Below are 12,446 nucleotides of genomic sequence, written 5' to 3' on the forward strand. Positions count from 1 at the left end.
AAGGCTCATGGCTTGGTGTTACATCTGAACCAAGCCGTAGTGTCAAACTGTAAGTTCTGCGAGTTCTACCCATTCTGCAACCAATAGGTGAGAAAGAACCCTGAGATTATGTATACAGAGGGGTAGATACTAATATGGTAACACATATTACCAGAGAAAGGACAATTACTTTAGACACAAAAAGGGAAAATTGGGACTTTAATGTATGATGTACTTATCAATCCTCACAAATATCCTGAATGGTTGGTTAACACTGTCTTGCAGAAAAGTAATTGAATATGAAATAGTGATTTATCCAGGACCACCCTACAAGGTCCTTCATTGAGATTCAATACTCAATACTTGTTACAGAATTCCAGTGACTCTGATATATTAAGTGCAATACAGGGAAAACTACATGTGTTTAAAGTGCTCCTGAAATCAACAGCATTTAAGCACTTAAATTGGAGCTTGACTCTTCTTGATTTCCACATCAGAAGGGAAAATGATTTCAAATGACAGCATCATGTACATTGATGGTGCTATATAAATAAATAAATAAATAAATAAATAATAATAATAATAATAATAAATGGCAGAGGGAGGCTCTAGAATCATCACTGGACACTGTAAAAACCTGCTTTTAGAATATCTTAGCAGATGAACAATGGCATTAAAATGTGATTAATCATCCATCAGCAGAGAAGGGAACAAGGTGATTTTCTAGATCCTTTTAGCTCCAACATCTACAGTACTGCTTTGATGTGTGTAGTTGATAAGACATAGTCAAGTATGTAACCCGTCAATAACATTTAGCCAGCCATCTGTCCTATTTAACAGCATTGCCTGTGTGGCATAACACAAAATTACACCTCACATGCATGCTGGGAGTGTTAATTAGGTAATGTTTGCGCACCACTTTAGAAATGTGAAGTGCTAAGTAGCATTATTAATTTCTCTGAATTCAAAGGGGAAGTACTCGGTGCATTAAGATTATTTACAAAATCAAATCTTAGCAATGTCAATAGAAATAGAGATTCTGCATTAAGAAAACCCTAGTGACCAATAGCAACAACTAATCTAAAACATAATTATTAATAAATACTGCAAACAAGGCCAAGGAAATAGATACCTGTTCCCCTGAGACACTGGACAGCAGTAGTGAAACCTTTGGTCCTGGGCAAAAGGTGATATTTGAGTGGAGGCAATCCTTTGGCTTCTGCCACCTCCATGCTGATACGATGTTTAGTCTCTGTAAAACGAGTTCCTTCACAATACAAGAGAAACTGTGGCACAGAACAAGAAGGGGAAACATCTGCATTACCATTCAAAGAGAAGGTGATGGTGCACGCGTGCGGCTAATTTAAGCAGACTGATATGACCCTGGATCTGAATTCAGAGACCTCTGCATCACAATGAGGACTGCAGGATACCAAAAGCCCAGATCCTCTCCCTAAGAATAATCTTCTCCTGGAAAAACTTCCACAGAGGGTAAGAGAGAGGAATCCTCGGAGGCTGTTTTTCTTCTATTGCCTGCCTAGAGGAATACCTCCCAACATACTTAAATACCAATAACTCCTCCCCAGAAATTCCCTCAGCTCCTGGCATCTCACCTTCACTACCACATCGGTCCCACTGCTACGAACAGGTAAACTAGGAGACTTAGCGCATGACCAGAGCATACATTTCAGAACCACAAGGCCATCTCTTTCCCTGGGAGATTCTTTCAAGGCCACACAACTCCCTGCAGCACATACTTTATTCCTCAGGAGGCTTCTGACCACCACTCTAGACCAGCCTTCCTTTGGCCACAACTCCCATCATCCTCAGACAGCATGGTGCCAGGTTGGGGAAATCTAATCCAGACTATTTGCTTGCTGGCCTTAGTCATCTGTTTCCAATGTGTTCTGTCCAAAGCCCAGATATTTTGCCTGCCATTCCATCTCCATGTACAGCACCATATACATTGATGGTGCTATATAAATAAATAAATAAATAAATAAATAAATAAATAAATAAATAAATAAATAATAATAATAATAATAATCTCCTGACTTGAACTGTGTGGTGAGCTCTGTTGCTTGGTGGATGAACTTTGAATTCACCTATTGCTAGTATTTAAGGTACTCTTGAGAATGCTCCTCAGCCTCAAGTACAAGGTAGAGCCCCTCACCCCAGAACTCTTCAGGATGAGAACTCAGCCAAACATAGGATTTTCACACATGCTCAAAACATCTTCTTTACGGTCAGTGGGATGTAGGAAATATTACATATATTTGTTTCACTCCTCACAATGGGTTAGTGATATACATGTTGGCTTCCCAGCATGTACATTTAGAACAAAACATTCATATAGGCATTTGTGTGTGTTACCTTTCATTAAACTGCTAACTATATCCTTGTAAGACTGCCTGGAGTAATAGAGCAATGTTGCAAGGCAAATTCTGCAACATCCCTCACATTAAAATATGGTTTTGTACCATATGCAAATACGACCACCAACGTACGGTTGGAATGTCTTGAAATAAGCCATAAAAACTAAGGATTTAAGACAGTGGTTCCCAAAGTGGGCAGTACCGCCCCCTTGGGGGAGGTGGGATTGCATAGGGGGGGCGTTAAGAAGCAAGGGGGAGGCAGGGGGGCGCTAAGAGGCAAAGGGGCAGCAGGGGGGAGCTCGAGGTGGTCTTTTCCGAGAAACACCTCTCCAGAAGGTCTCAAAACCCAGGGACATTTTTATGGGAGAAGGTAGTTTGGTCCCAAGCCATATAGGGGAAGAATCCACATGTGTATTAATGGTAATGAAGAGACATACCCTGCTTGGTTCGCTCTCTTTTCCCTCCCTCCCTTGGCAAGTGCTTCCCATTTAAAGGGGCCAATTGAACTACAAAATGACATTGAGCTGAAGCCAAAGTTTAAGAAATCGTACCAGGAGTTTTGGTTACAGAAGGAAATTTCTGATCGCTATCCTGCGCTACGGAGAGTGGTTCAGAAGCTCCTGGTTGCATTTCCAACATCATATTTGGTGGAATGTGGTTTTAGTATGGTCTGCCTACTTCTCTCCAAGCAAAGAAATCGATTCCAGATTACTAAACGTGGTGATTTAAGACTCATGTTAAGTGACTTTAAACCAGACATTGGGAAACTGGTATCACTGCATCAAGCCCATCCATCACATTAAGAATTTACAGAATAGTGGGGTACTCTACCCTAGTTACTAAATGTGGTATCTAATATTCTTGCTAAATGGCTATCAGACTTTGAAAAGATGATATCACTGGATCAAGTTCATCAATTATGTTTAATTGAATAAACTAAAAAAATGTAATTGGATTTTGAATAAATATTCAATTAATTGTTACTGTTTTGAATTTTACTGTTATTATCTTCCTTAGCGGGTCATTGAAAACCGCTATTTGAAAAATAATTTTTATAGTGTAGAGTAGGGGGCACTGGGCATGAATTTGTGGAACCAAGGGGGCAGTTACCTGAAAAAGTTTGGGAACCACTTATTTAAGATAATGGTACACAATACAGAAATATATATAAATTTAATACAAACACACACACACTATACAAGACTAATGTTTCACCATCCTATTCAAAGTAGAGAAGATGTGCTGTGCAAAGCCTCACTTACCCACATATACTCTGGATAATCAGACAATCGTTTTAGCCCTTCAACAACTGTGTCTTTATCTTCTTCCCATTTCCTTTTGCAGAAAACAATCTCCAGGAAGTACCATGTCCAGCCAATTAGGGGCACATACAACAGTTCTTTCTTAGCTAGAACTTTGGAACTCTAAAAGAAACACCATAAAACGTTGCCATAAAACCTACAACATATCATTTTCAAATAGTCCATTTTCAAACGTGTTCTGAGGTGGCCTAATGCATTTTCTGGAACCTACCGGTCATGTATTTATTCCACTCACATCCCACCTTTCTTCCAAGGAGCTCAAGGAACATATATGGTTCTCCTCCTCCCTGTTTTATCCTAACAACCCTGTGAAGTAGATTAGGCTGAGAGACAGTGAGTGGTCCAAGGTTACCCAGTCAGCTCCATGACTAAGTGCTGATTTGTGCTCAGGTCCCCCCAGTTCTAGCTGGACACTCTAACCCAGAGTTACGCAACAGGGGCTCTCTAGCTGTTTTGGACTACAACTCCCATAAGCCCCAGCCAGCATGGCCAATGGTCAGGAATTACATGAGTTGTATCTGATTGTCTGACTGGCACCAAGTTGCCTACTCCTGCTCTAACTACTATACCACAATGGCTTTCTAATTTTAACATTTTAAATGTTTTATTTTTGCTGTTAGCAGGAGGGACCTTTATGCAATAGGAACACTTTTAAACAAAAAGACAATTACCTTCGCCTTCCAAGTAAAAAAGAAAGAAAAAGGGGGAAAAAGCACCCCATCCTACAAACTAAACCATTATGATGTCAAAGGCTATAGTAAGTTCAAGGCTACCACCACTCACCCCTAAAATCCCAAAGCGCTCCGTCATAGTCCAGCCACACAGAAAATCTATTTCAAAGTTGTGGTTCAGGATGATAATGACATGTTCTTTTCCAAACTTATTGATTGTGGCCTGGTCTGAGAATAAAGTGCATTCTGTACCAGACCACCATTCCAGCAACATCACTAACTCTAGATCACAGGAGGAAAGAAACAAAATAGATTAGTTATAACATTTTACACCGCCATATATTGCAGCCCATTCCCCTTCTGGGTCTCCCTTTGAACCCGCTGTGTTGCAGTTGCTGTTGACAATGCAATTATATTTATTATTTGCGAGGGCAGAAGCAACCAATTTGCAGTATGTAAACCACCGTTTATTAGTGTGTACCATTTATTAGTGTGCATCATTTTCTTCAAAATACTTTTAACATTTCAGCCACACTTTATAAGACGGCAAGCTTTCTAGACTTCAGAGGTACAAAGAAATGTTTAGTCAGCTTGGCCAGTTTCCAACACGGTTGTCAGCCACAAACAAGACGGCCATTCAATTTCCAACCAACATAAAGACCATCATTTCTCGAAAGCTCTTACAATACAAACAGTGCCTTAGTCAATTCCCAGGATTTCTGCTTGGATGGTACATATCTCTGCAAGCTGCTTAACCATCCTTGAACAATTGGGAGTGGTCCACTCCGCTCTCCACTCTGCAGCAGAAATTTCCCCTGCAGGTTCGAACTGCAGCTAAATCCAGCAGTATTTAATGTTGCTCCTAAGTTCCCACTTAACCCAGGATGGGAAATCTGCTTTCAATATCTGAAGGGAGAAGGCTGGCAAATCCCAATGCGTATTCCCTCCCCAGTTGCTTAATCAGTAGCATTTACATCAGCACCATCCCCAAGCTCCATTCAGATGAGTGTTTACTGTAGCAGAACATCCTGAAATCACTTTAAACTTGTGCCACTCATAGAAGAAGACGGCTTAAAACATGGAGGGGAAACGGAAGCGACATTTCATTTCCATGCAGGGTTATAAGCACCGTTGAGTGTATCGAACCCTTTCTGTTACTATCTGATTTCAAATTATAGCCCATCATACAACTGAAGGATAACAGCAGTCTTTGCTGTTCTTCCTCTGTAACTACGTAGGGCTCTGAATAAAGCTGTCCAAGCTCTACCATACCACTGGAGATCTCTGTTTGTGTATCTGTGTTTTGTAAGGCGGGAACCCTGTGGCTGTACTGGATGGCCTAAAAGACCTTTAGACTGCAACTCTCCATCCTTTTTGACAGTTCCTACCAACACAAAATAGCTTGAGGGGGAAATAAAAAGAGCAGAAAATGAGGTCTAGAGAAATATTTACAGTACTGACTTCACCAGTGCTGGAGGAAAAACTAACAAACCCAGATCCTGGTTTGCCATACTCCTAAAAATCCAATATTGATATTGTTGAAGTTGCATTTGTTTGTACTTTTTAAAAGCTCTGGGCAAAACTGGCTTTGAAACAAAATAAAACAAAAATTAAAATCCAGATATAGCTTTCCAGTGCTAAACTTTACTCTTAATTTTATGGTTTTAAAAGCAGGAGAAATGCAAAGTCAAAGAAGTGCATAATTTATAAACAATAATATACTCTACAAGAATTGGCTAGCAAGGGTGTGTGTGTGTGTATGTTTGTGTGTGCTTTAATAGCAGGTAGGCAGCAATTATAGTACACTGCAGATGGATTCAACCTTTAAGTATTCCAACTTTAAATGCTTTTAATTTTTCATATTTTAACTTTGTGTTACTCTGCTGATCACCAAGCCTAAAATGGAATGATTTAGCTCTTACCTTAGGCAAAGCTTTTAGTACTCAGTACTAGAGGCTTCAAGAGCCATAAAGCAGGGCCTTAAGTCAAAGGATTAAAGAGAATAGTTTCTAAAAGCAATTTTTAGTTGCATATTTACATGGACCTTGCAGTACAAAATGGATACTACTGAAACTTTGGGAGGGGGATCTCCCAACAAAATTTATTAGTAATTTTGCAGTAGGTGCGAAACTGACAAAAGTGGTACACGTTCATATCATGTATAATTAATATCTGGAATTCACTACTATATAATGTGGTGATGGCCACTGGCTTTGATGAATATATATAAAAGGATTAGGCAAATTAATCAACAATAAATCTGTTAATGGCCATGACAGCCTAATTGAGCTTCCATATTCAGAGGCAGAATACTACTGAATACTGGAAGCTCATTGTTAGGGTGTGGCTCCTTTTGGAGCAAGTTATCAAAAAAATTTTTTTTACAATAGAACCAGTCATCTGATAAAGAGCCAATTGCTTGAAATGTGTTGAGATTTATACAACTGATATCTATAGGTCTGCCTCCTGCATCTGTTAGAATTCTGCTTTAATATTTAAAGAGCAGAGATCATCACCTAGCACTTAGTGAAAAATGCCATGGCTTCTCTTTGAAACTGAATGTGCAAAAAAGAGTAATGAGGCCTAACATCACCATTTGCTAAGCTGTAATGTGCAGAAATCTTGCAAATAATAACCCCTCCATTTAGGTTTGGTTGTATCATTGTTGCTGGTAAAAACTGGACATGCCGAGCTATTAAAAAGCAGAACTCCTTTTGAGCTAGCCAGAATGAATAAGGTTGGAATATAGATTCTCCTCATGAATAAAATATGCAGTGAAGTATTTTCTGTATGCAGGAAGTCAGACGAAACATCCATGCTGCTTTACAACAGGAAGGAGCTTTTTAGAGAATTGCAGCATTGATAATTCTAGTTAAGAGCTACTCAGCAAGAGACTGAAATCTCCTTAGGGACTGAGTCTGTGAATGACTTCCACATGGCTGGCATCCCTTGGCGGGGAAAAGGTTTCGGGTTCCAAAATTACTTCATCAAATGATTATATTGTGTTTAAAAAAACCCTGTGCCATTTCTATGAAGTGCCTTTGAAAAACAATAACAGCAATAATAAAGTTACACTTGAAGAGCAATCTGGAAGGAAGGTATCTGTCTAAGGAGCCCAGTTTGGACTGCACCATGTCTAAATAGTCATAAGGGACCACCATCAACAGGGACTTACATATCTCTTCACATTACCCTAAATGCAGTTCTTGGTAGTTCATATGCTCAGCTTCAGGTCCTCAAGTGAGGACTTATCATGAGTGCAGTACTAGGTAAGCATCAGCCCCAAGACAAAAGCTGCTTCAAATACGCTGACACGTCTGTCTGCATATCTGGAACAAATGGCAATTTTTTTTCTACAAACGTTAAGGGCTAGAAATTTAGTTAAAAAAATAAAGTTGTAAGCAAAATTTGCAGTTTCTGCTTTTTGAAAGAGTGTACTGAAATCTGACAACTCCACTGACCTAACACCATTTACAGTGCAATCCTACACAGGTCTTTTCAGAAGTTCAATGAAGCCTATTCCCAGAAAGGTGGGTATAGGACTGCAATCTCAGAGGCTGTGAAAGGACGGTTAAAAAGCCGTAAGAATCATGGTCATTCTAGTACCAAATGCAGAACCAGTGCAGGCCCCAGATTCCAACTCAGTCAAACATACCAAGTTGTTTCTGCCAAGCCTCTGCTCCCAACATCAAGACAGCCAATTCAAAAACAGCCACCCTCCACTTCCAGGTACACAGCAATAATCCTTGCATTTGATTTCTAGCAAAGCCCTATAAATTTCACGTAGTCAACCAGCTGAAGAGGGTTGGGAAATTAACTGTATAAGCAGCCGTCTTCCAGTCTAGATAAAGTAGATAGCCCAGCACTAGCTACTTTGATGGCCAATCTCCAAGATCTCCGTTCCAGTTTTTGTACCTGAGACCTTTTAACTGGAGATGCCACGGTCTGAACCTGTTGACTGGATACATATCAAAAATGGACTCCGACACTAGGGTATTGCCCCTCTGTTCGTCTTGAAACTAGCCCAAACTGGCAACTTTGAGTACTGCACGAAAAGCTCCCAACCACTCACCTGACAGCTATCCTGCGTTTCACTAAAATGGCCACCTAACATCAAGACAGTGATGATCTCCTTGCCTATAAGTTCTCTCCCCCAGCTCTATGCCAGCTGTTAAACTGAAAAATCCACCTTGAAAAGGAGCTGTAAATAGAATTTGATGCTTACGCATTATTCATAGCAGTTATCCTTGCCATAGCTGAAAATTCTCGCTGTAAGGAAAAGAAGCAGATGTACAAAAAAAAGGGGGCTACGCTTGACCCTTAAGTAAAGCTTGCACAGCCTCATGGACAAGAGTAACACACTAAAGGACCTGAATCTGAGAATTGGTTTAAGTAGATCATGCCATTTTAAAATCAACCTGAGCAAGAGAGTTTAGGTATAACCAAAGACCACTGAATGCTTAGAATAATTTCCCAACACCCGCTCATAAACACAAAGAGAACAATCACACACACCCCATTCTTTTGGGGTTAGTGGAAAACTTCTGAATTGTTTAAGCTAAGGGCAGTGGAGAGAGGCAACCCTGTAGGAAAAGACTACAGAAAGCATATGCCAAAGTCATGGACTTTCCTGAAGCCAGGGAGAACGACCAGGGATATGGTGGCCTCAGCAATGACCTTGCTCCTAGAGCTACGTAGTTAAATGTATAGCAATTTAGCAGCACAATGGGGTGAGTTGGAAAAAGATTGTTTGTTGGGTCTGTTTTCCCTTAATGGTTTTTCAGATAAAGAACTGAGTCCTATTACACCTTAAAGATGAGAAAATGGAAAAAAAAGTCTTTAAGGTTCAAAAGACGTGCATGTGTGCGTGTGTGCGCGTGTTTGCTGCAACAGGTGATCACAGCTACCCCTCTGGAATCTGTTCCTTATGACAGACTCCGTAATAAAGAATCTAGGGGACTATATGGAAGATTCTTAAAAATCTTGCCCTGCGTTAACAGCCTGTGCAAGCGATGTCTGGAAAACAGCAAGTGCTGGAGTGAATACCCGAGTAGCCAACGTGGGTGAGAGGGAGCAAACACTCGCATCCGTAGAAGGATTTTGAAAGCAAAAGAAGCTCCAAAGAATCAAGAGGCAAGCAAGCAAATCAACCAATCAACAAAAACAGGCACCAGAGAAGCATGAGTAAATATACAAATGCACATGTGGGAAAAGATTAGGAAAGATGCAAACTGGGAAATTATAAATGGGTAGCATTGAAAAAGCAGAACAAGGCAAGGGAAAGTAAATACTTTTAGAAGGAAAACAATTCCTTCTCTTCTTCACTGCCTGCACAAGGTGAAGTTTTGGGGACTGGAAGCAAGGCCAGAGGAGGAATTAACAATGTTCACCTTAGGGTTATTGAAATACAAAGAGGTTGTGAATAACTCCAAAAGTATCTCTCCAGATTGGGGAAATGGGCATTAAAATGGCAAATGGGGTCCAATGTAAACAAGTGTGAAGTGATATACACTGGAGCAAGAAGTCCTAACTTCATATACACTGATGGGTCTGAGCTGGCGTTGACCAGAAAAGGGATCTTGGGGTTGTGGAGGTCAGGTCGATGAAAACGTTGATCCAGTATGTAAAAAGAAAAAAACGGGGGAAGGCAACTTCCATTTTGGAGATCAATAGGAATGAAAAAAACATTGCCAATATCATAATGTCTAGTGGTGGGCCAAATCGCGCAGCATCCGCATCGGTGGGCGCTCGCCCTGCTGCCCACCCCCGCTCACCTCAGCAAGTGCTCCGCAGGTGCCCACAGCTGCTGCTGAAACTGCGCACTTTCCCGTTTTGTGCCAATGGCAGCCACCATTAGCATGCATGGAAGGGGGAAATGCACAATTTCTGAAGCCTTGGGAAAGGCCCTATTGATGCAAGGGTAACCCTTTACCCTTGTATCAATAGGATCCTTAAGGCCCCCATTTGGCACCGGGGTGGGTGGGTTGAGCGCATCTGACTATGTCCTTGAGAGCCGATCGTGGAGGATCCCCTGCCCTCATGGACCCAGTTGTATGCTTGCAAAAACCCTAATAATGCCTCTATACAAATCTATGGTGGACACACTTGGGATGCCATGAACAGTTTTGGTTACTGCACCTCAAGAAAGATTTTGTAGAGTTGAAAATATGAAGAACGGAACAAACAAAATAATCAAGGATCTGGAACAACTCCATCAAGAAGAAAGGTTACAATGTTTTGGGCTTTTTAGTTTAGAAAAAAGTGAGTAGTGATGGCCACCAACTTGGATGGCTTTCAAAGAGATTTAAAAAAATCATAGGATAAGGCTTTCAATGGCTACTAGTCATGATGATTATATAAGTCTAATATGGGAAGCAGTATGCCTCTGTATATGAATTGCTGGAGAACACAAGAGGAAAGCTGTTATTGGGGCTTTCCATAGGGATCCAGTTGGCCACTGTAGGAACAGAATGCTGAATTAAACAGGACTTTTGTCTGATCCAGCAGTGCTGTTATCTGGTGGACCTGCTGAATGGAAGTATGAAGGACCTATCCTAGCTGTGCTGGCAAGTGGTTTCTCTATACAGCTAAAAGAGGTTGGGCTGGAACAACTGCTCCAGCCACTGTCTGAGAGAGCAGAAACTGTCTGGATCCTTTCTCCATCCACTGTTTCCCAAGTTCATATTTGGGGAGACTGCCTCACTCTCCGCATACCTGCTACAGTGATGGCCACCAATTTGGATGGCTTTAAAAGGGGGTTAAATGAATTCTTGCAGGAGAAGGCTATCAATGGCTACTAGTCCTGATGGCTATGTGCTACCTCCAGTAGCAGAGGCAGTAAGCCTATGTACATCAATTGCTGGGGAACTTGGGTGGGAGTGTGCTGTTACCCTCATGTCCTGCTTGTGGGTTCCTAGTCAACAGCTGGTTGGCCACTGTATGAACAGAATGCTGGACTAGATGGACCCTTGGTCTGATCCAGCATGGCTCTTAAGTTCTTAGATGCTTAAATTCCCATGCAAGAATGATTGCCAGACACTACTGCTCCCAACATTTCCGCACACAGACACACCTACTGCTTTCAAGGAGGGCATCCTTTACAGTTTGAGCACCTACAGTCTGAAGAAATTACAATCCTAGTTTAGTATATAGAAATCAAAGTATACTCACGGCTCCACAACGAATAGGAAAGGCGACAGTTTACTCGTCGATAAAACTGCTTGCTTATAGGCCAGAGGATTAGCGTGCATAGCTGGATGAAGTTAATGATGAACCCACTCACGACAAAGACAAACCCAATCAGGAGGTGAACTATAAACTGGGTCTTCAGAAATGCAATTAAGCCCATGATAACCACTTAGTCACGCTTGCAAGGTCCTTCACTCAGAATAACCGTCCTATAGAAAGAAGGAACGAAAAATACTGCTTAGTAAATAAAATATCCATTATCTGGGGGAGCGGGGGTGGGGGGAAGGTGCTAAGAGTTCCTCCACTCCAAGGAGAAGCTGGGGAATCATAAAAACATTTTCGTCACCAGGCCATTTCCATTCAGGTCTCTCCTGGCTGTGGGTCAAGAGTTGGTTAGCACTATGTCAGAGGCACATTTTCAAGCAATAGCAACACGAGTTCTTGCTATTAATGACAACAATGCAACTCTTGCATGCTTGTGATTTTTACATAGTAATTCGGTTTCCAAAAGCCCCAGCTTCTGAAGCCATAATATAAAATGGTACTATTGCATGAGCGTGAACAGGGAAGTAAGACTTCCTTGCTTTTACAGGTAAACACTGATCCTTTTGAAACTGTGAAGAGGGCCATAGCTAGACCTAAGGTTTATCCCTGGATCATCCAGGGTTCAAACCTGTTCATCTAGGGGACACACAGGGGATCCAGTGCTCAGGCAGGGGCGAACCCTGGATGATCCCAGGATAAACCTTAGGTCTAGCTGTGGCCGAGGTGTCTCATTTTACAAATACACAGGACTAGCAAATGGACCAGGAGGAAGGGGGAGGACACCTAGCTTTTTGCCATGCATTAAAAAGACACGCTTCACCTCCCTCCACACAAAGTGTAAGAAAACTGAAGACCACTGCTCTAGA

The 12,446-nt window shown here is 41.4% G+C and overlaps 1 protein-coding gene across 3 annotated transcripts in view; it reads right to left on the reverse strand.

Moving 5' to 3' along the window:
• AGPAT3 (1-acylglycerol-3-phosphate O-acyltransferase 3) overlaps nucleotides 1–12,446 on the reverse strand; it is a 102,256-nt gene that overhangs the window by 13,879 nt on the left and 75,931 nt on the right. For all 3 annotated transcript variants that reach the window (XM_063126570.1, XM_063126571.1, XM_063126569.1), the window contains exons 2-5: nucleotides 11,518–11,744; nucleotides 4,460–4,629; nucleotides 3,617–3,778; nucleotides 1,112–1,265 (exon numbers count right to left, since the gene is read on the reverse strand). In XM_063126570.1, coding sequence (XP_062982640.1) covers nucleotides 1,112–1,265; nucleotides 3,617–3,778; nucleotides 4,460–4,629; nucleotides 11,518–11,695 — 664 coding nt within the window. In that variant the 5' untranslated portion in view covers nucleotides 11,696–11,744. The remainder of the gene's footprint in view (nucleotides 1–1,111; nucleotides 1,266–3,616; nucleotides 3,779–4,459; nucleotides 4,630–11,517; nucleotides 11,745–12,446) is intronic.

This window comes from Elgaria multicarinata, chromosome 5, assembly GCF_023053635.1.
Source record: "Elgaria multicarinata webbii isolate HBS135686 ecotype San Diego chromosome 5, rElgMul1.1.pri, whole genome shotgun sequence".
NCBI lineage: Eukaryota > Metazoa > Chordata > Lepidosauria > Squamata > Anguidae > Elgaria > Elgaria multicarinata.